The following is a 24,106-nucleotide window of genomic DNA, read 5'->3' on the forward strand; positions in this document are numbered from 1 at the left end:
GGTGCTCTTTCCTGCCAAGGCAGGGGGTCGGACTAGATGATCTACCTAGGTCCCTTCCGACTCTAGCTACTATGAAACTATGAAACTATGGTTAGCTTCTAGGTCTACCTTTTGACTTGAAGAAACCATAGTTTCTCCCCTGGTTGACCAGACTCCTATAATCATTCTGTTTCCTAGTGGGTGTTGTAGTGTCAGTGTTCAGTGCTGGATCTGGGTCTGGGGGAAATGTCTGATCCGTCTTGGTCAAATGATGGAATTCACTGCTTTATCATTATTTGCAGTTCAGTTGCACCCAGAGACCTCAACCATGGTCAGGCCTAGCAGAGCCAGCTTGTACCTGTGAGGCTGGGCACAGTAAGACAAATAACAAATCTACCAGCATTTTATCCAAAGTGTTCTGATGTAGTTATACAGACAAAAATCAGATTTCATGCTGCCCATAGCCTCTGCTATTCAGCAAATCCCTTCTGGTATGGACAAAGTCTTAATGTTTGTGAAAGTCTTTCAGGCCTATGGACTAAAGATACTAAGAAGTGCTGGAGTGTGATTGTCTGTCTAGGTGGGGGTGGTTTCCAGTGGCTTGCCAGTAATTGTCTTTATTTTAAAGACCTCGTTCCCCTCTGTTCAATATCAAATTCGTAGAAGAAGCTGTTCATCTCATGCCAGGGTCACTGGCTGATTAGTCCTATGACTTCTTCTTGTGTGTGACTTTACTGTGAATAATAGTGGAGGGGGGGGAAGGGGGAGGGGGAGGTGTCAGCCTTGTCTTGTGGTTTTTCATACAGTTCCCCATGATATCAAGTGATAGGTCATCCTGCCACCTGTCACCTTGCACGGGAACCCTGGTAGTAATAATACATCACTCTTGCGTTGTGCTTTTTATCAGTATATCTCAAAATGCTCCACAAAGCACAGCAGTGGGGGGAACTGAGGCACAAATGGGGGATGACTTGCCCAAGATCACCATGCAGGGCAATGACAGAGTAAGGAAAGGAGTCCGGATCTCTTGAGTGTCAGCCCTATGTACTGTCCACTTGGCCTCCCCGCCTCCCTTATGCAGGATTGTCTCCAGAATCCTGCTGCTGAGACCCTGCACAGGAGGGAAAGGCTCCTGTGACGCAAGAAAGGGAAGTTCAGAGTCTCCCGTCTCGTGGGGGTGGTGGTGAGAGGTTCAACAGGTGGCAAAACCCAGGCTAATGCCAACGGGTTTGTTTTGTCTTCCAGTACAGGCAGCAGTGATCCTTACTGCATTGTGAAAATCGACAATGAAGCCATCGTCAGGTAACTACCTTGGGCACTTGCTGTCTCTAATCTTCACTCACATGCCTCAGTCCCTTTCTCCCCATGGTCTAGCCCCACAGCTCAGTAAACCAGCCTAACTTGGCTGATTTGCACTGGAGCTTGGACTGTTTTAGACCAACTCAGGACCTAGTGCTATATCTCTCTTTTTCCATGAAATGCTGCCTGGAACAAACATTAATTCCCCCGCACCTCCAAAAGCCTGCATGGCGTGTGCTCATCGAGTGTCGAAAACCACAAACGGAGCAGTTCTCTGCTCCATGGAGCTTTGTACAGCTTGGGCCATTTGCCTTCTCTATTTGTTTTGTTTTCTCTGGTTTTAGGACTTCAGGCGCCAGCCATTAAAGAGAAGTGGTTTTAATGCCAGAAATGTTGTTTAATTTTGTCTCCTAATGTGTTATTAATGGCCTGTTTATTTTGGAACAGTGGGGAAAACTTGTGTCAACTCCTCCCTAATGCAGGAGATACCACCCGCCCCCAAACCCAGGTTTGACTCTAAACAATAAGGAGTTACCAGAAAACCTATTTCCCTTCTCATGTTTTCTGTCATATCCTCTACAAGAAACACTGATTCCTCACCCAGCTCCCCTCCTCTGGGCCTTGAAGGGAGCTGGGCTGAGGTCCTGTTTCCCACTTTTCAACAAGCTGATGCTGAAGGATGTTTATACTTGTGTAAAAAATGAACATTTAAAATTTGAGAGCTAATATGTGATAGAAGCCAAGTGTGGACAGTAGCCAGCAAACACAAGTTAGCTGATTGAGCTGAATTCTACACCATCCTCCATGTAAAGTGTACCCCAGCTAGCTAACACATCCTGTCTGCGTAGAGATTATAGCACATTCCCTATCACGTGTTTAAAACACCCTTTGTCTAGCACCATAGGCAGACAGGCCTAAGGCAACTATAGTTTACAGGCAGCCCAGATCCTTTTGGCATTAGGTCACTGAGCATCTCCAGACCTAGGTTAGTAAGGATGAAAAGCTGATCCTTCCTGTCCTAACTTGCCCTCTGGTGCTGAAGGAGAATACGTCGTATCTTAGACTATTCTGTGCTGTGAACCCAGGTCACAGAAGAGAAGACTTCTGGGTTCCTCATCCCAGCCCCACACCACCACATCTAGCCCTAAAGAAGGGGAGGCTGGTCATCACGCATGGGAAAACTGATCTTGACCCTTGAGCGTCCCTGGTGCGCCCACCCATATGAAGGTGCAGAGGGAGAAGGGAGTTTGGCCAGGATGGATGCCTTCATCACCATGGGTAGTCAGGAGACTTGGTGCAACATCTCACCCAGTGCTTTGACTGTGGGGAAGTGGTGCCTCGCTGCCCTACAGTGGCACTTGGACAGTTGCAGGGGCGGGGGTGTCAAGGAAGATCTCAGGTAGATCTGTATCCAAGGGGAGATGGGAGGGGTGTTTAAGAGATTACTCTACACTGTTACTAGGTGCTTGTAGTGTCTCTATAAATAAAAGGACCATTGCCCCACAGGACGGCCACAGTGTGGAAGACTCTGTCCCCATTCTGGGGGGAGGAGTACGAGGTCCACCTGCCACCCAGCTTCCACAATGTGTCTTTCTACGTGATGGACGAAGATGCACTCAGGTATGGTACCAAGTCCTTTGGGTCCTAGTCTCCGGTTACTTCTTGCAGCTCTGCTGCTGTCTGCGGTGCCAGACTGAATGCTTCCTGATTTGAGCAGAGGGTTGGGCTGAGATCACCGGACCTTGCTTTTAATTTTGTGGCAGGCAGTGCCCAGAAGCACACCCATGCAAGGCACAAGGCTCACACCTAGGTAGATCTCGCCCCTGTCCCAAAGACCTTCTAGTCTAGACAGATCAGGCAGCAGAAGGGCTGTTGCAAACATGTGAAATTACTTGTCCAAGGTCATTCGGGGAGTCAGTGGCAGAGCTGAGACCTGATCTCAGTCTCCCCCTTGCCCTGGTGCTTTGAGCACATGGTTACTCTCAGAGGCAGGCTGGCAGTGAAGCAAGAGGTTGATGTGCGTGCCATCGAGGAGTGTGCCAGCCCTGCCGATCTCTGCCAGGAATGCAGCCGTTGCTTTCAAGGAGCCATCGAAAAGGTCCAAATAAAATTAGTAGAAACCCTGCCGGCCCCACAGCATGCTTTATCAAAGCAGTGCCAGCAAGGATTCAGTCAACCACTTCAGAACAGGTTTGAGCGTAACTATAGGCTGTGATCAGTGCTGTCTTTGCTGGCATGTGCTTAGGCTTTGCATCCCACTGTCGGTCCCCCTGGACAGTATCCAAAGCTGACTCCAGTCCCTGACCACTGTTTAATTAAATGCCTTGGCAGCTGCAAGAAGCACACAGTGAGGCCTCCCCTGCATTTCCAGCAGCCCAGCTGGCAAGACCAAAGCTACAGAGAACTGGGCTGCTGGTAAAGTTCTCTGCATGGGCAGCCCTGCTCCATGCAGATAGGTTGCAAAATCCTGGGTGGCACAGAAAGAGAATACCCTCCCAAGCACTGGCAAAGTGCCTGCATTTCCTTCCTGACATATGGCCTCCCTGGCGCCAGCCCTGGTGTATTGGGCCTGGAGAAGTGCATGTCCATACAGAGGAGGTACAGACTGGGTTCAGTGGAGCAGTGCCTTTTGGACGGTGTGTGCCCTGTTCTCTCTGTGTTCAGGGATGTGACCCAATTGAGTTCAGAGTCCCCAGGGAGTCCTCAACCTTGGAGAGAGTTGTAGTCATCAGTGATGAGGCATGGGGTGAGGGTGCCTGTCCTACAGAGATCTTGCAAAATCTGGGCTGGATCAAGAAGTGTCAGGCACCTTAGGGCTGGTTCCTGTAGCTTGGGAGACATCAGAGCATGTCTCCATGTTCAGGAGTTTCCCAAGTGAGGGGCTTTGCTGAGTCAGGAGACAGCTCCCTGCTTTCAGGGGCAGGTGCCGACGGGAGGGCCCCGTGGGTTATTGGCCCAGGTGCTTCCTCTGCTCCTTGTTGGCATAGAGACAGGAGTGAGTACCACTGTCAAGCTGCCCCCTTTTCTGGAGCTGGACGCTTTCCTGCCACCGGCCCAGAGCTCTACCAGGACCTTTCTGCTGGGACCAGCAAAAGGAATAGTTGTGGCCCCAGTTGCATGCAGAACATGGCAGGGTTTTGGCTTCCCAGAGCTCCAGGCAATCAGTGATGGGATGCTCAAGAGCTCTTCATCATTTTCAGCTGCTCGCAGAGCATTTCAAGTCACCACTATTATCTGGAAAGGGGCTGAACAATGCTGTAGCCAGCGGAGCCAGAGGTGGGGGTGGGGATCATTGTGTTTTTCTCAGTGGTCCAGTCAAGAGACAGACTCAATTTCTGATTCCTTCCTTCCTCTTCCCGGAATATCAGAAGGATGGAAGGGCAAGCATCCCTCGGGACCCATGAGAGATGAGAGCAGAGCCTGAGGGATAGGTTGCTTATGGCTTTAGGATAACAGATTACCCCACAAAAGAGGAAACTCCCAGTGATCAGCTCCCTCCAGAGCAGGGGTGGGCAATTATTTTGGGCAGAGGGCTGCTTACTGAGTTTTGGGAAGCTTCTCCTTTTCTGCATGTAAGTGACTCCAGTCAGCAGGCCCAGATCAGTCACTTCTAGTTGATTGAGGCATTTCCAGTCTATCTCTCTGCGCAGAACTGTCCCTGGTGGGATCCAGAGGCCGCACTAATGCTTGAGACTGACCTGCTGCTTTGAGTGCTTGGGCCAGGGGCTGTGGCTGCTGCTGTATTCTGTGTGGCCCCAAGACACTGTAGGAGTAATGGCAGCAGCTGTGATACCATCTCCTCAGCCTTTGATTATGGCCAAGGCATGGCACAGATGCCAGAGATTGTGCGTGAGTGTGTGTGTGCTGCAGAGATTTGGTGTAGGATGGCAGCATAGTATGAGCTGATGCTGGACTTGAGCCAGGAAGTTCAGCTGGATCCAGGAGCAAGGGCCTGTTGATCTGCAGCAACCTGGGGCTGGCAAGGAGCTGGGCAGCACAAGCAGGTAGGGGAGGTGACAGGCTGCCTGCTCAGCAGCCTTCCTCAGAGACCAGGCCCCAAAGATTAAGTGGGGTGCTGCAGAGGTCAAGCACCTCCTCAGACTTGACTCTTTACCTTGGTCAAGAAGGGAGGGACAGTGGTGTGCTGCAGTGGACAGAGCCCTGGACCGGGACTTGGGTGACCTGGATTAATTCCCGTCTCTGCCCCTGCCTGCAGAGGACTTTGAGCAAGTTACTTTCTATTGCACCTCCATGCAAGAGGGATCAGATGCTACTTCTTGTAAACCATGTTGGGATCTGCTCCTTGAGGGCCGGAAAAGTGGGGCCAATAGTTCAGGATCCCACTTGAGCTTGCACTGATGATCCCAGTGAGGTCAGTGGGACTCGCGCTGGCACGTTAGCCCCCTCTGGCAAGAGCTCCACTGAAATCTTGCCTGGTATAGACCAGAAATGGTGAGTGGACTCCTTTCAGCATTAGTTTTGACCTTAAACTTGAAGCCTGGGGATCTGAAAGAGTGTTTTGCCTGGGGCCAGATTCAGACCTGGGTCATCTGAACCAACTTTTGGCAGGCGTTTGGCCATTAGAAGTTCATCAAGGCAGATATTGTCCCACCCTTGCAGTGACAGGCTCTTCATTTTGTCTCCCCAGCCGCGATGATGTCATCGGAAAAGTCTGCCTGCCTCTGGATGTGCTGGCCAAGCATCCCAAGGGTAAGGCAGAGTCTTGGGACTCGGGTTGGGCCCTGTGTGCAGGCAGGCAGCAAGCTCCAGCAGCATATGTACTGTCCCAGTGCATTATCTTTAGGTGTCAAGGCCTAGGCAGAGGACTGGAGGCTGTGCCAGTGCCTACCAGCCCAAGGTGGGCCCCTTTTCAGGGCTGGGATTGCTGCTTCTAGCATCACTGTGCACTTCCCTGTCAGGGGAACAGAGGTGAAACCAAGCCCATGTCAGCCCTCTGTGTGTGTCCCGACATAGGACACTTGACCTGCCTGGACAGCTTATCAGCAGTGCCCAGCCTTCCAGGAAATAAGGGGGTGGGAGCTGAGTTCAGGTGGGGGCATTGGCTCCAACATCAGCCAAACCAGGAATTCCTCACTGTTGTCCCTGTAAATCCACACAGCTTGGGGCCCAGCATAAAGGTTCTCTGCCCTGCACTGCCATACCCAGCACTGTACACGCCAGCAGCCAGCCTGGCCACAGGACACTGCACTGTTCCAGCTGAGCTATTTCAGAGGTTTTAAACAGACATTGTGTGGAGCAGGATCAGCTGTGTAGGAATACGTCCCAGCAGAGCTGCTCCACTTCATTGGCATCTACAGGTGTAACCCCAGTGGGGTTGGGGCACTGTCTCAGGCCTCTCCTGGGGGGGCCTGATCCTGTGGAACAACAGCCCCCATTCAGGTTCCCGCTCTTGCAGGTGCATGCCTCAAGTCAGGGTCCAGCAGCCTAAAACACGTGCTGTGAGCATCCCTGTGGAGAATTCCTGGGGTGGGCAAAAAGCTAACAGACATCCCACTTAAGATGTCACAACCCACAACTAGGTTTGGTCATAGCAACATTTTTGGGCTCTTGGAACATGACAAGAGACTAGGAAGTCACTCGTAGCTTGTGCCACTATAAATATGTTTATAGTGGCACAAGAACAACATCTGTTTGCACCCAGAGCAGGGTGCCCTGCATCCCATAAAGCCATGCCAGCTTTTGCTTGTGTTGACTAGTATAAGCACTACCCGTCGATGCTGACGCAGTGGCCAGAGCCCTGGGAAGCAGGATTCACAGAGGATGTACATGGTACCAGAGTAGCGTGGCTGTTTCTTCAAGCAGGCTCCTGGGCCCCGCCCCCTGTGCTTATCAGCAAGGGCTCCAGTGACGCACATTTAGAGCCGATCCCCACAGCTAGATCCAGCCCTCCCTCCCCACTGCAGCTGGGTCAGGGGGGAGGAGAGGCTGTGAGCTCAGCTGAGGGTCCAGACATTGGGCATACCTGATGCTGGCAGTCCCCTTTGCAGGGAAATGTCTGCCTGTGATTGGAGGAAACCATCTCCCACCTGCCTTGGGCATGAGTCATACAGGTCTCTCTGCCCGAGTCCCCTCTTCCTTGAGGAGGCAGCTCACGTCCTCTGCTTGCTGCCATGCAGCCCAGAGATAAGGGCAGAGGATATGTGTGGATGGAGGAGGCAAGGAAGAGCAGTGACCTCCTCCCTGCACCGCACGTGTCTGCTTCTGTGGCTGGGCCTGGCGGGTTTGCAAGGACTCTGGAGATCCAGCTTGTTGTTTACATCCCGGCGAGGCTGGTGATCCTGGGGGAAGCAGCTCTGAACCCAGCATGTTGGGCAGGGGAAGTGCTGCCATGTGGCAAGTGGCCGAGGGGCAGATAAAGCTTTTCCCCCTTAGGTCCTGCTGCCGGTGATGGAAAGCTGTTACCTTGGAGGGCTGCTCAGCCAAATGAGTAGAAGGGCCCCGTTCAACCTGGCCACAACTCCACGTGGCCCATGTCGGGCTGTCCAGCTTGTGGGTTGAGGGGGCTGCAGGCTCGTGGGCCGTGCATTGTATGGGTTGTGCACCATGGGGCAGCCTCCTGGGGTGCCTGCCACCGCACAGGCCACTTGTTTTCCTGCCTTGCCATGGCAGCCAAGCTCCACTCACAGCCGTGCGTGCAGCCCAGCTCCTTCCCCGAGCTGCTGTGAGCAACTCGGATCCTTCATGACCCTCTCTCCCCCATGCCATCTTGGCTCAGGAGATGCACATCTTTTTCCTCCAAGCTAGCCTTGAGGCACTGGCAGTCTGGGACAGTGCTCTGACTTCTCTATGGAAGGAAGACTGCTTTCTCAGGGCTGGAGCCTCTTACCTGGCATTAAGTTCACTGCTAATATATGCAGCACTGTGTGTGTTTAGAAAATGTGGAAGCAGTGGCTTGGCTGTCAGGATGACCAGACTCTGTGCCTGGCTCCATCACTACTTCACTGAGCAACCCTGAGTAAGCAGGGCACCTTCTCTAGGCCTCAGTTTGCCCATCTGGGGTGGGGAGATGCACCTCTGAGCAGACCATTCCCCCTGTGTCCAGGCTACAGTGGCTGGCTGAACCTGACAGAAATCGATCCGGACGAGGAGGTGCAGGGGGAAATCCATCTCCTGATCGAGATCCTGGGCAGCAACGTGGCACGGAAGCTGCGCTGCAGGGTCTTTGAAGCCAGGTAGGAACAGAAACGGGCCCTCGGGAGGTGGCTGGTGAAACGCATGCAGAGAGACCCTGGGCAAGGGCAGGGGAAATGAGGGAGGACTGGAAATCCTGCTGCATTTCCCTGTGGGCGTCCCCGCAGGTGTGCAGCCTCCCTGCCTCCGGGGAGCTCTGCAGTATCTACCCAGCTGAATGGAAGCAGAGGCATTTGTTTGGAGCTAATGCAGTGTCTAATCCACCCCCATGCAGCAAAGCCTGCGACTCAGGCAGGCAGGAACGTGGGTAGGAGGGGCACTGGGATGCCACAAGCATCCCGCTCCCCCAGCCAGGCATCGGCTTGGAATCCCCTTAGCGTGAGTCATGCAGCTCTGAGGAATTTCCCTCCACGGCTCACGCAGGCACTTGACCTTTCCAGCTAAATTTGGCTGCAGGAGCTCTGTGTGAACGCCCTGTGGGCAAGCGGTGAGCTGACAGATCTTTCCCATCTCTAATTACAGCTGCTCTAACAAGCGGGAGACTCACTGCGGGGGCCAGACAGCAAGCAGGCCAGGGCCAGGGGGCGAGAGCTGTAGTAGGTGCAAGTGGGGATCTTGGCTGGTGCTTCCAGTCGGCAGCTTTGCCCAGAGTAGTGAAACCCTTTGTTGGGGTGACTTGGATGCAGCTGGGGACTAGCCAGAGCTTTCCCTGCGCTTGCCCTCAGTGGCCTGCAGCCGGCTTGGCTGGGGCCTGCCTCCCTGTCCCCGGGAAGTTGCTGAGTGCTTGCGATCTGGCTGCACCTGTAATGACCTGCTGGGCTGACATCTTATCCTGGTGGGTCATGCTGGGAGGGAGATGCAGATGCAGACCTCTCCCATCTGGCCCTCAGGGAATTGCTGTATTCTCCTCTGCTTGGAGGACTGGGCTCACAACCAGGCTGCCTCTGAGTTGTATCTGAGGCAGGTGTAGAGCTGGGTCACTCGGGTCTTTTCCTTGGGGCTCTTTCCACGGAAAAGCCTTGCTTATTTGAAAGAGATCCTGTGTAGCAGCCTCTCAGATGTGACCCCCTCCCTGTATACGCAAACCCCATCTCATAGTCTCCTGCTGAGCCCCATTCAGCAACTCACCCAGAACAGCCTGGAGCCCTCCCATCCAGGGACTCTGCAGGCTTCCTGAGCTGCTGGCTCTTATTCCTCTCATAATTAATGTTTGTTGATTACTAATTCATTTAACATTCATATGGGGGAATGGGACCTGTGGGTCCTGATTTTAGTGTGTGCTGTACAGCCCTTAACAGATAAGGGATTATCTAGCAATCTCACAGCCTAGGGTATGGATCTGACACTTTTTTTTTTGCAGAGGCAGACAAGGAAGAACCCATCTTTGTCTTACTGGCAAATCTTATCCCCTAACATCATCATGTCAGGAGGCACCGGGTCTGGCCCTCAGCTGTTGCAAACTGGCCTGGTCTTTCAGGGAGCAAGGTCATTTATTCTCCAGAGGGAGAATACAGAGGGAGTGCTGTCTGATACCAGCAGTAGATGGGGCCATTGTGAGTCACAGAGACATCCTCTTCCTAACGCATCCTCCCCCTGAGTCTCTTTAAGCAAATAATAACCCAGCGTCCCCAGAGCCTCCCACAGATGTGCTGTTTCAAAATGGCATCAAACAGGTGACCCTGCCCTTTGAAGTCTGCTTGGGGTAACCAGCAGAGCCCTGCACTGTTCAAAGCAAAGTGCAGCACAGGTGATCAAAAGGACTTTGATGCTACTGCAGAGGTGTGTTTAGCTCTCCGCTGGTGTGCCTTGGAGGCTGGAATGTGTGTAGGGGAGGGTTTGCACAAAGCAGTCTAAGTCCTTAGCTTTTTTCTTTCCGGGTTTGTTGTATCTTCTTAGTCCAAACCATCCATGCCAACTCTTTACCCTTTGCTTTTTGCCTCTGGAAAACCATCTGCATCTGATACATCGTGGTTCATCAGCATGTAGCAGCTCCAGACTCACCAGCGAGAACCTGCGTCAACAGGACCCAGTCTGCTGGACTAATTTAAAGCAGACGGAAATTGTCTTATATAAAAAAAAGTGCCCTGGAGAGCATAATAAACAGGATGGTTGTGTCTTTGAAACCAAATGGGGTGGATTTTCCTGCTCTAGAAGGACAGGAAATGCCATATGTGAAAATGCCGAGCGCCTGGTCTGGAATGACAGGGGTGTAGGTTGTAGCTTCTAACTTTGCTGAGGAATGCCTGGAAAAAATGAACGGGGCACTTTGGGGTGGGGGAAGGGGAAAGGCAGGGAGTCTACATGTGTAAAGGTCCTGATCGGGCAATTCTGCAGACTCTTCTGGAAATTGATGGGCTTCCCTCCCCTTTCTGGTGCATCGCTGCAATCTGCATGGATGAGTCATCCGATCAGAAATACGGTGCAGCTAGCGAAAGGCTTTTCTCCAGGGATGCTGTCTACAGACAGAACTCAGAATAGGTTTATTGTAAGCAAAATAACACGGAGAAAGACCTACCCTCAGCCCGTTGTTGAAAAGATTCCTGCTAATACGATCAGGTTGTTGTCAGTGTAAACAGCATGTGCTTATCTGGAATGCAGACAAAGCTCTTGGGCTAGAGGTGATATCTTTTATTAGACCAGCTAAATAGTACCAAAAAAAAAAAATCTTTCATTGCAAGTTTTTGGGTCCAAACACCCTTTGTCAGACAGAGGAGAATTCAAAGATTGTGGAAGTTCTCCTAGGTAGAAAGGAAACTTCATCTGGAACGCGACACTGGTCTAGCGGCCTGTATGGAAGCGGATGTGGCAAAGGCAGAGGGGGCTCAGGAGCAAGGTGATGGGAATGGGGAGAGTCTGGAAGAGCCACTGACCAGGAGGGAGAGTGGGAGACACAGCGAAGGCACACAAGATGCTGAACGGGTGAGAAGGTAAATCAGGTCCTATGCCTCCCATCTTCCGGCACAAGCTCAAGGGAACGTATCTTGATGCTTTCTTTGGCTTGGGGAGCGTGTAGCCATCAGCTGTCCTTGACTGGGCATTTTTATAATGAATGTGAATGTCCAGACTTGAAGCAGCAGGTTAAAGGAGAAGGTAAAACACAGAGAGGACCACACATTTTCCTTTTTCCAGGCGTCAGCTCACCACCAGCTGCTGGACACCGGAAGGCGAGTCCTTGGCAGTGTGATGCTGGCCACTGGCTGAGGCAGGATAGTAGACGGTGTGGACCATTGGCCTTCTGCCTTCCCGCCAAGGTCATGGCCTAGGAATGGAGCCTGGCCTCCCCAAAGGCATCTTCTCTACTCTGCAGCTTTTGGGGAGGGGGTTACCAAGTTTTTGGTTTTGGTTTTTGGTTTTGCTTTGTTTTTAAAGACATTTTTCGTGTTCCAAGCCAAATCAAGTCCAAATCCATGAGTCAGCCCAGAACCATAAGTGGCCCTACAACCGGCAAGCATCCTCCACCCCACAGGGGCTTCAGATATTTCCAACATCTTTTGGTGGGCATCCTACATGCAGGCCTAAACCCAGGGGCTTGGGGTTCAGAAGCCCCCAAATTTCATCTGCCCCCAGCCATACGGCTGCAGGAGCAAGCTAGGGAGGAGCCTCCCATTTCCATAAAGTGGGCTTTAAGCCCCAGCACCTTGGCGGGTGCTAAACCATGCCAGGAAAACAGTATCCCCAGGAGGGCTTAAGGAAAATTGCCTTTTTGGACCCAGATACACGGTGTTTCCCCTGCCAGGGAAGGGAGAACCAAATTGATAGCCCAGGGAGCTCCCCTGGAGAAGTCCCCATGCTGCCATGTGCTTTCAGCGGTCACCCTGGTTCTGCTGGGCCTGAGCCAGCCAGGGTGTGGTGCAGTCCAGTGTGCGGCAGGGAGCCGGTGTCTCCTGTTCGTGCCCGGAGCTGCATGATACGGGTCCCAGCGCAGAGCCCAGTTTTTCCTGCAGATCTGTCCAGCCCTGGGAAATGTTCCTCTCTCCTCCACCTATTTCTTCCTTTGATTCCTTACCCTGGGGATTTGTTCTTCTGTTTGTCCCTGTTTGTGTGCAGCCCGCAGGAGGAACCAAGGAGAGGCCACGTGAGCGGGTCCCTTATGGTTGTGCAGGGAGCCAGCCTCCACTCTGCTGGGCGCGCTGTTCTCCACAGCAGCCCAGGCAGTTGGAAGCCCGTGGTAGCAAGGCGAGGAAGGCCCTTTTTCTTCATCCTCCTTCTCTCTGCTTTAGGGACTTGGCTCGGAAGGACCGCAACGGTGCCTCTGACCCCTTCGTGAGGGTGCGCTACCACGGCAAGACCCAGGAGAGCTCGGTGAGTCTCGGGAGCAAGGCCTCTTCATGGACGGGGGTCGTCTCGAGTCTCCCTGTGGCTGCAGGGCCTCCCTTGCCCCCCCCCCCCCATCTGCAAGCAGGGAGGCAGGAACTGATCAGCCGAGGGTCCCATCCATGTCACTGTGTCTGTGGTGGGAGCAGCCTTGGACTGGACCAGGAAGGCACAACAGGGCCCTTCTTGCTGTCCCCTGGCAGCATTGCTGGAGGAGCAGGGCTCCAGGCACACTGTCCCCTACCCTGGCTGCTGCTTGTTGAGACCAGTAGTGCTACCTGGAGGCAGGTGGAAGTCGGTGCCCCTGTGGGGCTCAACTCTGAGACTTTCCTCACTGAGCCATGCACAGTGACACGGGCGTGAGCAAGGCTCCTTATTGTTGCTGCTGTTACTTTTGATAGAAGACAAACTGGTGCAGCTTCTCTACCAGTCTCGCTGCCCTGTGCAGGGCCTGAGCCAGACTCCCAGGGTCTGAGCAACCCTAGAATTTGGAGGAGGGCTTAAGTCTGTGCCAAACTTTTCAGCACCGACTCAATCCTGGTGCCCTTACAACTCCTGGCAGGCCCGCACTCTGGTGGGGCTCATGCCACCCAGCAGGACTTGGCCTGAGGAGGAATGTCACTTTTTCCCTGATGGTAGGAGGCTGTGTTTGCTGCCAGTTTTCAGGGGCCTCGTGGAGGTCCTGTTTCAGAGGCTAGCCATCCGTCTGCTCAGCAGCGTGCCAGCCGCAGAGCACAGAATCTCATGCCTTTCAGCAGCAACGGAGCAGGAGAAAGTAAATTAGGTTCAGACCTGGTATGAATCTGTGCTCAAGTTCCCTCTTGTGTCCGTAAAAGAAAGAACAATCTACATGCTACTTTCTAACCTACTGGTTCTCAAACTTTTTAGATTCAGGGCCCCCCTTTCACTCTTTTTTTTAATTACAGAAAAATAACCGAGCAATTCTTCTGTTGCAAGGAACTCAGGAAGGCCGCAACAGGACAGTACGTTCTTAATGCTGTGGCTTCCTATTGGAAATCTCGGGTTATCTTGCAAGTCATATATAGGTGTTTGCATACCTAATGTTGCTAATATTGCATAGCACCCAGCAGCAGCCTTAAAAGGATCTCACTGCACCCCGGGGGGCTGTAGCACCCTGGCTGAGAATCACTGGTTTAATCACAGTAGAGTTGCCCTGTCTAGATAGGACTGGCCGGGGCTGTCTGGCAGGGATCCTCTCACCAGAAACCTGCGTAATATGGACCTAGTTATTTATTTTTTTTCAAGAACTGGTTTCAACAAACTAATCTGCATAGAAAAAGCCTCAGAGTTGCAACCAAAAAGTCCCATCAGTATCGACAGCCACAAATGTTTGCCCTACAAATCATGAGATTGGCTTAAAATCTGTTTTCTTTTAGAAACAAACATGCCCTTGTTCTTTCCTCTCTGGGTACTTGTGTAATTATTTTAACCCTTTCTTGGACCATGCTAGAAACTTCCCATTTTTAAATGAGTGGTGTTAATCCCATGACTCGGGAACAGGACCCTTCAGCAAAACACCAAATATTGCAACTCTACTGTGATTAACGCTGCATGGACAGCCATAGGTCATGGCAACAAGTGACTGCGGGGATTGCAGGGAGATCTTTTAATTTTTGATTGAAACGTGTTTAGTGCCTGAGAATCAAAGGCCTGAGTTCTCAGTAAAGCTGAGGTCCTTCACCACCACTCTGGTAGGGTAAACGGGCCTTAACAGGGCTGAAATGGGCATTACATCTGCTTTGATGGCTCTGCATTGCAGGAGCTGTGTCAAGGCTTTCTCATAACAGTGAAACCAAGCAGAAAATAAAAACCCAGAAGTGAAACTGCCCAGCCCGATTCCACTATCCTGCGGGGAAAAGGGAACAAAAACCAAGCAGGGTGACAGAAAACACGTTGGCCTGAAACAACCCACTCCTGACTAAGGGACACGTTAGACAGCTGGGTTTGAGCTGTGCAAGAGCCACCTGCCACTGCAACAAGCTGCCCTGAAACCTGCAGCTCATGGTGCTCGTGATCTTGAGGGTGCTAGAAATCCGTGTCCGGCTGTTGTGGCTGTAGGGCATCTCTGCAAAAAAATAAAAGGGCCTGATTCTCCTCTGTCTGGCTTAGCCCCATCTAGAGAGTGGTCTCGCAGGGTGGGCAGGTGGGTGAAGCCTCAAGGCAGGGGAGAAGGCTCCATGATCTGCAGGGCTGGGCAGGGCACAGGTGTGGATGGTGCTTTTTTCCCCCCCGAAAGTTCATGATTTGTCCCTGCTAATCGGCTCAGGGACTCAGCCGGGCTCCTTTCTGGAGCTGTGCGGGGGAGGAGGATTACACGTCCCTTCAATGAGGAGGATTAACACAGCTCCGCCTGGCCTTTCCTCACAGGTGGTCAAGAAGTCCTGCTACCCCCGCTGGAATGAGACCTTTGAGTTTGACCTGGATGAGTCAGCCACTGAGAAGCTCTGTGTCGAGGTCTGGGACTGGGACCTCGTCAGTAAGAATGACTTCCTGGGCAAGGTGAGGGAGAGCAAGCCAGCTAACAGCATGGCTGTTTGCTTTTTCGGGCTGTTTACAGTCAGTAGTCATTCTTACGATGATTAACGTTCAAGTTCCACAGATTAGACCTGAGGCTGGGAATTAAAGACCCCAGGTTTTATCCTTGGCTCTGCCACTGACTCCCTTTATAGCCTTGGGCATGTTGCTTCCCAGCTCAGTGGCTGGGAGACAGAGGAGGAAGGTTAGTGGGTAGAGGACTATCCTGGGACTTGGGAGTTTGCACCCAGGTCACTTTCCTCTTCTACTCACTCCATAGCTGACCTCAGGCAAGTCACTTAGTCTGTCTCTGCTTTTACCTCTTCAGTATGATGGAGGTAGTGGCATTGCTATACCTCACTGGGGTGGCTAACGTGAAGTGTTTGGGTCCTACAGTAAAGGGAGGCCAGCAACATGCCTGAGAGATCAAAATCTCGTTCTCATCTGTTGAAAGATGCTTTGAGATTCTTGGATGAAAAGTCCTCTAGGAAATCCAAGTGGTTTTATGAAAACCATTGCAGTCCTGGCAGACCTAGAGGAAAGCTCCTAATTTGTGAGTTTCTCAGCTAGACTCAGCTGTCCTAAAAATGCTTTGCTGGCAGGAGCACAGCTTTACTGGGGTTCAGTTTCACTCTCTGCCACCGACCCCCTACACGACCCTGGGTCAGTCCCTGGATCCTTCTGAGCTTAGTAGACTTTCCTTGCTCCTGCACTTCCCTGTGTAGTCCTCAGCCGGGAGCTGTCTCTCCATTGGTGAATAGGCAGTCACTGCTGGGACTGCCATGTAGTGGAGAAGACCCCAGCGGACTTGGGGATCAGAAGCAGTTTAGCTGCTGCAGCCTGGAGCTTAGCATGAGCTCAATACCAAGGGGTTTATCTCAGCAACTTCAGGAGGAAGGTACCTCATGGGTATGTGCATTGCCAAGGACTGGTTCCCAATTGCAGCCATGGCCTTGAGAGATTGTTATAACATGAGTGATTAGTCAGAAGGACATGAGACTTAGACAGCAAGACCATTACCGCGACCAATGCCTGAATTGCATGAACACTGGTTTGCTGTGAGCAGGGAGACAGGAGGGGCACATCTCACCTTCTCTTGCCTTCTTTCCTAGGTGGTGTTTAATATCCAGGGCCTGCAGACCATCCAGCAGGAGGAGGGCTGGTTCAGGCTGAGGCCAGATAAATCCAAGCCAAGAGTGGATGAGTGAGTCTCTGTCATTTATCCTGTGCTCTCCTGGGCAGGCTGAGGTAACACTGGTGTTCTGCTCACCGGTGCTGCCCTTGATGCTGCATGGTGGTCATGCCGGCATCCATAAGGAGTGCACTCCACTCTGCACCAGTACTGGCCCCCACACCTCCCTGAGACTCCATGCTGCCAGGAGTAGCATGGGCATCTCAGTAAGGGGCCCTCTCTCCTCTGCATCTGCCCTGGTCCTGCTGTGCCAGGGGCCCCAAGAAGCATGGAGCAGGACAGATGAATGAGGAGAGAGCGCTCTCCCCCCATGCCTGTTTCTTCGCCCTTGTTAGCAATGCTGTAAGGGAGCAGCAGTCAATAGCATTCCTGAGTGCAGGGAACTGGCCTCTTACTGGGCTGTGACAAGCAGGGCATCCCTTCACTGTTGTTCTCTGCTCCATCTATTTCAGAGGCAACCTGGGCTCCCTGCAGCTGCAGGTGAGGCTGCGGGATGAGACAGTGCTGCCTTCCAGCTACTACCAGCCACTGGTCCAGCTGCTCTGCCAGGAAGTTAAAATGGGACCAAAGGTGAGGTGGCTGCACCCGCCCCCCCCATACAGGATGGCACTGTGGGGCTGCCAAACATGGGAGGCACCTGAGGTGTATGCCCACCTCTGGGCAGGACTTTACAGTCATAAAAGGGACCATTATGAGTCTCCTGCCTGGTCTGGGTAATGGCAAATGGTCCTGCCCTAGCCCATTAACCAGAGGCTAACCTGGAGCATCACTACTGGAGGAGATCCTGGCCTGGATGTGAAGGCTTCAGGAGACAGGTCTCCCCATCCCTTGGAAAGCCGTTCTAACCCCCTCCTACTAAAACTGCACCAGGAGATGAAGCCACAACAGGTTTTGAAGCAGGCGTAATGTCCTGAGGAACTCTGGATGGTCTGAGGGCTCCCCAGCAGCCACTGAGCAGGGTGCATGCCTCTCTGAGTGCTGGCGATGGGCTGTGGAGCCTTCCACTTCCAGGTCATAGTGACAGACAATTCCTCCTCATGGCCTCTGTCCCACAAGCTTTCATGCAATGTCCCTGACATCTCACCAGGCTGAGCATTTAATGGGCCTAGAGGGAAAAACCACCCCTTGCTCCTAGACACGGTTCCTTTAAAATTGACTGTTTGTAATTAAATATAACTATAGGGTATTGCAAACTAGGACCCCACAGTGCAAGGGGCTGCACAAGCACAGAGGGAAGAGTTGGCCTCTGCTCCAGAGAGCTTACAGTCCAATAGAGGGAAATGGGCAAAGCTGCACAGGGGAAGATGGCAGGACACATGCCAAGGAGAGGGCCTGACTCTCTCCCAGTGACTGGCCTTATGAGAGGAAAGGTGCCTGCTGAGGGGTGGCTCCTTTCACTCATATGAAGGAGGGTTGTACATTTAGCATGCTCAGTGCAGGGCTCCAAGGCACCCTGCCAGGCCTGGCAGGGTTGGTGACCCTGGCTCTGCTGATGCTAATGCTGCATCTGCCCTGCAACCTTCACTCATCAGGGCTCCAAGCCGGGGTCTTTCACCAGCATCCAGAAACCCCCCTCCTGGAATATGACACCCTTCTCTGAGGAGAAAGGGCTTGGCCTGGCTTCTTCTGTTCCCGACAGCCCCCACTTTTCTTCTGCCAGGATGGAAAAATACCCTTGATCACCCTGATCGATGAGACCACCACAGCCGAGTGCAGGCAGGAAGTGGCTATCAACCTCGTGAAGCTCTTTCTAGGCCAAGGGTTGGCCAAAGAGTTCCTGGACCTTCTCTTCAAGCTAGAATTGGACAAAACATGTAAGGCCCAAGACCATGGGCACCACTCCGCATTATTGCCTTGGAGTCACTGGGGAGCCTGTTGGTCTGGGACCCTCTCGACCTCAGTTATGGGGTTGTGAATCCTTTTCCCCCCATAATTTTGCTCAGGGGAGGGCGTGTCAGCTGCCTTTGTCTGTTCAAGCCCCCAAAAGCATCAAGTGGGTTTAAGCTGAGTTCTGAAACGAGGCTGTGGGCCCCTTCTTGTTTTCCCAGGCTAATTCGCCCATAAAGTTTATGTGCAAAATTGCCTTGCCTGCCTCTGCTCGGCATGTGCCAGGCTCCATGTGGATGAAGCCAGGCTCTGTGCTCCAGGGGCTTCTCATGGGTAACTCTCCTGCTCCTTGGTTTTTGCAGGTGAGCCAAACACATTATTCCGGAGCAACTCCCTGGCCTCCAAGTCGATGGAATCCTTCCTGAAGGTGCCTGCCCCGCGCTCTGCCCCCGCCTGCGAAACCCCTCACGCTACCCCCTGGGGTGGAGAAGCCCCCTGGGGCCAGGGAGTTGCAGTCCCTGGTCTGCTCCATGGAGGACATTTGTTGAACTGATAGGACACTTTACCTTTGGCCAGTGCTAGGAGGTCTGACAAGGCACCCCCAACCCCTACCTCGGGACCCCTCCTTTGCTCCAGCAAAGGGCATGGTCACCCGTAGATCAGAGACAGGCTTGAAGTGGACCCCCATGACTGGGTGCAGATCTGTGCACTGCAGCCAGCTCCTACCTGCTCACCAGGCTGTGGGGAGAACCTCCTGACCGTGAGCAGTGTGGAAACAGGGCTCTGAATCAGCTGCTGCAGGTGGGAACTGCCTGCCAATGTTGCACCCATGTCTAGTGACATCCAGGAGGGTGTGGGTGTGTTTAAGGTACTGCCAAGGCTTTCTCAGGCTGGAGGGCTGCAGTGGAGAATGTAGCTGGAGATGCAGAGTATCCAGTCTTCCCCTTAGGAAGCGGGCAAAGCATGTACTGTGGTGGCAATGGAAGGGGAGGAGAGAGACAGGCTTACCTGAGGGATTCAAGGTTTTGCTGGCTAAAAACAAATGGGATGTCTTATAGAGAAACAAGATGCTGCAGTGCATACTAGAGAGGGGGAGAGAGAGAGAGAGAGAGAGAGAGAAAGTGTGTTGTGTGTATAACCTGGTGAGCCTGTGGGTGCGTGGCTTGCATCACAATCTATCTCACGCAGGTAGCAGGGATGCAGTATTTGCACAGCATCCTGGGGCCAACAATTAACCGTGTCTTTGAGGAGAAGAAGTATGTGGAGCTCGACCCCAGCAAGGTGGAGATTAAAGATGTTGGGTAAGGGTTGAGCCAAGTGTCACAGCCCAGCATGCTTCCCTGTGTGGGGTCAAAGCAGAGAAAAGAGGAGGGGGAAGGGGCAGGAGCTCAGCCCCAAGGGCCAGCCCAGCCTCTGCCCTGGTCCCAGGCACCGGGCCTACCTCCTTACGGCCTGCCAGGGGCCCGATCCTCTTCTCACATGGCTGTAAAGGAGGAATAACAGTGGTATAAATCTGGTGCAAATAAGATCTGGCCCATGTTTTTGAAGGACCAGTCTGGGGGCCCAGAGTGGTCATTTGGCACCACCCTGCTAATGTCAGAGGTCCCCACTCATCCCTGGCGCTGGATCTCGCATGCAGCCACACTCTGCTACCTAGAGCAGTAGCATAGTTGCATAAATACCAGCCAGCAGCTCTCTGTCTGTCTGTACCGTGGACCTCCGGAGGATGTTGCCCAGTAGCACCAGAGGGCAGGCATTCAGGCCAGTCCAGAGCTCCGGATCCGTGGCTGGGAAGGTGGAGCTCCCACTCCTATCTCTGTGTATGTCACCCTATATGGCACAGGCATGGCTCCTGTCGGGCAGGCTCAGGCACCGGAGGCTGGAGAGCTGTATTAGCTTGGTGTTAATTAGCCCTGCTGGGAAGAAGAGTAAATTATTGTGGTGTGGTGTCCAGGCTCACATGCTGCTACTGCTTCCAGTGCTCAAGCTAGCTCGGTCAGAGGTGTTCCTAACCTTATGCTGCATTGTGCAGTGGAGATATGGTGTCTGTGCCTCTGAATGCAGACTAATCACTGTGGGGTTACATGGTGACTTAGAAGTGGGTGCACCCAGCAGCTGCCACACACTGCTCATTCAGTGGCCTGCATCTCTCAGCAGCTAGGGCTGGGCTCTTGGGCCCCCCTGCATGCACCAGTGGTGCAGTACCCAGCACAGTGCAGGATGGAAGAAAATCCTTCCTGACCCAGCTTTTCACCAGTCAGCCCTGAAGCATGCGGGATGGTAATACTGTCCCCCAGCTGAGCAGCAGTTGAGAGCATTTGGGCCCACAGTGGGTCTTGCCTGAGTGTGTTTGTCTGGCCCCTGGCAGGTGCTCAGGGCTGCATCGGATCCAGACGGAGAGCGAGGTGATCCAGCAGAGCTCCCGGCACTTGCAGGCCTATCTGGGTGAGCTCCTTGCTGCCATTGCCAAGTCAGTGAAGATGTGTCCCGCCAACATCCGTGCCACCTTCCGGCAGCTCTTCACTCGAGTGGAAGAGCATTTCCCCGAGAGCAAGCACAAGGTTGGTAGACTGGTGCTTCTGGGCCTGGTCTGTCTGGTGTGGAGCAGTGCAGGGGAGCAGGAGAAGGCTGCCGCACTGCCAGAGGGACCATAACTCCCTGGGGGACCCTGTGGGAGAGACTCTAAACAGGAGGGCACCTGAAAACCCAAATGGTTCAGATGCAGAGACCTGTTTGTGGTGCCCTACAGAAGCTGTAGTTCAGTTGTTTTGTGCTCTCATCCCTTTCTCTGGGCTGGGCTTCCCAGCCATGCTGTTTCCCCAGATGCACCATGGCTAGGGGCACCTATATGTACCATGCCCTTGCCTTTCCCCAAGGGAAATTGTTTGTTACGGAGACGGGGTCCAACCCATGAGCCAGGCCTGCAGAGAAGACCTGGGGCTTGGGGAGCGTGAGACGCAGCTCCCGCGACACGCCGTGGCAGCTCTGCAGAATGACAATTGAGAACTGTCCACAGCACAGTGAAAGCCGGTCGTCTTTGCTATGGGAGCCGTCTCCAATCCTGGCGGCTCATGGTTGTGAAGGATCTGAGGGGCCTTTTGAAGGAGAGGGGCATGAACCTCAGTGCCCACTTCCCTCTGGCCCCTGGAATGACATCCTGCCTTCCCTGAATTCCCCTCCTGCAGCTTATACAGGAGGAAGGATTCTCCCGAGTCCTAATAAACAGCTGACACCTTCCCCCACCCCACAGCTGGTTGCATTGTACGGCTGGGTGGATACACTGGAGGGTTTCTGCAGCATTTTGAGATGTCTCAAGGCCTCGATGGCTCTGGAGGGTCCCATTCTGGTCTGCCTTGCAGAGATGGTAACTAACAGCAGTGGAGCCCTATGCCAGTGCATGTCTGTGTGTGCGCGTGCGCGGACACGCACCTATCTTTGCACATCAGTGTTGATGAGCGATTTTCCCCACAGAACGTGAAGTTCATCGCCGTTACCAGCTTTCTGAGCCTCCGCTTCTTCTCTCCAGCCGTCATGTCCCCCAAGCTCTTTCACCTGCGGGAGAAGCACGCAGATGCCCGTACCAGCCGCACCCTGCTGCTTTTGGCTAAGGTGAGCCCCGGGATGCACTGTCAGCATGTGTGTGGGTGGGAGGGGTGGGTCTTGTGCCTCAGGGACCATTGGGGTCCCTGTGAGCATGCCCCAGGGCTGCATGTTCTTTTGGGCGAGCTGAGGGATGCCTTCACGGGTGGGGATGGGGCAGTGACTACTGGGCACTGACTCCTGGGCAGTGAATAGATTTGGGGTCCCCCAGCAATTGAAGGACCCCGTCCTACAGATGCCATGGTTGGGCGAGATTTCTGTGGGGAGGCCTCCAGGGAGGAATCTCGAACCAGTTGAGTCAGTCACACAGGCGTCCTTTCAGCTCCATAAAGAGTCCCTTTCTCTGCCATGAGGAATGCTGCTGGGTTCTTTCCCTGGAGTCCTGCAGTGCCAGGTGGCGTGGCCCTGCTCCAGCCTTGTCCAAAGTGTACAGGCCTCTTTGATGGCTGCGAGGCACCTTGGCTGCTTTCTGGGCATGCCATGAGCCCTGCCTTTTCATTTGGTGCCAGGCAATCCAGACCATTGGGAACATGGACACTGCAGCGAGCCGGGCCAAGGAGGTGTGGATGGCCCCTCTGCAACCCACCATCCAGCAGGGTGTCGCCCACATGAAGGAATTCATCACCAAGCTCGTGGACATTGAGGAGAAGGAAGGTGAATAAGGCTCCTGAAGCCAGATTGTCCAGGGACCCACACTGGGTCTGGCTGGCTCAGGGCTATTTGCCATTGCTAGTGGTCCCACATCCTGAAGTGAAAGTGTTCCCTGGCTGGAACTTGGTCACTCTGTTTAGTCCACGTGGTGATAGTTGGGTAGATGGCACACAGAAGGATCTCCCCGTGCCTCATAAGAAGGGCAGTGCAGCCAGTGGAGAGGGTCTTAAGCTGGGAAGCAGGAGACCTCCGTCCTCATCCCAGTCCATGGGGCTGCCTCTGATTTTCTGGGTCACCTGCCCTGTGTCCCTGTTTGCAAGAAGGGAGTGACGGCTGCATGCCCATCACTGCTCTGAGGCCCAGGGGCACCAAGGCTGCCAGCTGTCATTCCCACAGAAGGTTCTTGGCTCTGGGAGCATCAGCCCTGGGGTCTGTCATTTGCAGAGCTGGACCTGCAGAAGGCACTGACCCTGCAGACCCTCATTGTGAAGGAAGGACCACTGTTCATCCACAAGACCAAAGGCAAAGGGCCGCTCATGTCGTCGTCCTTCAAGAAACTGTACTTCTCCCTCACGAGCGAAGCCCTCAGCTTTGCCAAGACACCCAGCTCCAAGGTGAGGGCAATGGGTAGGAGGGCATGCTCTGCCGTGAGCTGGGACTGAATGGGCATATGGTGTCAGGGACCGACCCATCCTTGGCAGTCAGCCTCTGGATCAGTCTCTTTTGGTCTGTACTGGGGAAGTGCAGTTCTTGGCCTGGTGCTGCGTGTTGCCTGAACTGTACAGAGAGAGAAACTTTCCTGCTGAGGCCCTCAGCACTAGCCCCCACCTCTATGCTGCCTCCGCTCCAGCATCCCACGGACCTCTTGAGAGGGCACATTTGCCCCTGTGAGACCTGGCAGGGCACGTGTAAGGATTTGGCAGCCTGGAGTGGGGATGGGTGCAGCTGGAAGCAGGGCTTAGGCTTCATTCACCCATCTGTGGAATGGGTCTGAACTGTCCCTAGCTCTGAGAGAGTGTACATGGGAGATAAAGGGGGATGGGCAGTATGCATGTGAAGCCTCACAGGTGGGACTAGCTAACTCATCGCTTGGAGGTCTAAAGGCAATGGAGTTGCTTCCCAGCCCATGCCCAGTGGTCCTTGCAGTGGAAGGAACCCATGGCCATCTGGATCTGGTAGGTCACGCCTGTCTTTCCCTCTAACACTTCTGCCCCCTGCCTTGGGCTGCCATTCAGAAAAGCTCCTTCATCACCTTGTCCAACATTCGGGCGGCCGAGAAGGTGGAGGAAAAAAGCTTTGGCAACTCCCACGTGATGCAGATCATCTATATGGACGAGACGGGGCAGTCAGAGACGGCCTATCTGCAGTGCAAGGTGGGACTGCCACCAGGCAAGTGCCTTTGTGAAGCGGGTAGGGGGTGTGCCCATGGGTAGTGGAGAAAGAGGAGCTTGGGCAGTCGGACCAGACTGGAGCGTGCGAGCCTGGGAGCTGAAGCAATGCATCGTGCCTGTGGTTCTGAGGAACCAGGGACAGCCTGGGAATATCTGGGCAGTAGGA

At 53.5% G+C, this 24,106-nt stretch overlaps 1 protein-coding gene across 1 annotated transcript in view; it reads left to right on the plus strand.

Annotated features, from left to right (window-relative positions):
• The window catches only part of LOC109317005 (ras GTPase-activating protein 4-like), a 47,562-nt gene that overhangs the window by 19,457 nt on the left and 3,999 nt on the right, over positions 1 to 24,106 (plus strand). The window contains exons 2-17 of the mRNA XM_019545407.1: positions 1,225 to 1,281; positions 2,785 to 2,898; positions 5,927 to 5,988; positions 8,342 to 8,471; positions 12,651 to 12,732; positions 15,133 to 15,264; positions 16,392 to 16,483; positions 16,924 to 17,041; positions 18,132 to 18,285; positions 18,661 to 18,725; positions 19,487 to 19,599; positions 20,667 to 20,859; positions 21,770 to 21,907; positions 22,408 to 22,552; positions 22,994 to 23,163; positions 23,785 to 23,922. Coding sequence (XP_019400952.1) covers positions 1,225 to 1,281; positions 2,785 to 2,898; positions 5,927 to 5,988; positions 8,342 to 8,471; positions 12,651 to 12,732; positions 15,133 to 15,264; positions 16,392 to 16,483; positions 16,924 to 17,041; positions 18,132 to 18,285; positions 18,661 to 18,725; positions 19,487 to 19,599; positions 20,667 to 20,859; positions 21,770 to 21,907; positions 22,408 to 22,552; positions 22,994 to 23,163; positions 23,785 to 23,922 — 1,903 coding nt within the window. The remainder of the gene's footprint in view (positions 1 to 1,224; positions 1,282 to 2,784; positions 2,899 to 5,926; positions 5,989 to 8,341; positions 8,472 to 12,650; positions 12,733 to 15,132; positions 15,265 to 16,391; positions 16,484 to 16,923; positions 17,042 to 18,131; positions 18,286 to 18,660; positions 18,726 to 19,486; positions 19,600 to 20,666; positions 20,860 to 21,769; positions 21,908 to 22,407; positions 22,553 to 22,993; positions 23,164 to 23,784; positions 23,923 to 24,106) is intronic.

Source organism: Crocodylus porosus, unplaced genomic scaffold, assembly GCF_001723895.1.
Source record: "Crocodylus porosus isolate Cpor-Errol unplaced genomic scaffold, CroPor_comp1, whole genome shotgun sequence".
Taxonomy (NCBI): Eukaryota; Metazoa; Chordata; order Crocodylia; family Crocodylidae; genus Crocodylus; species Crocodylus porosus.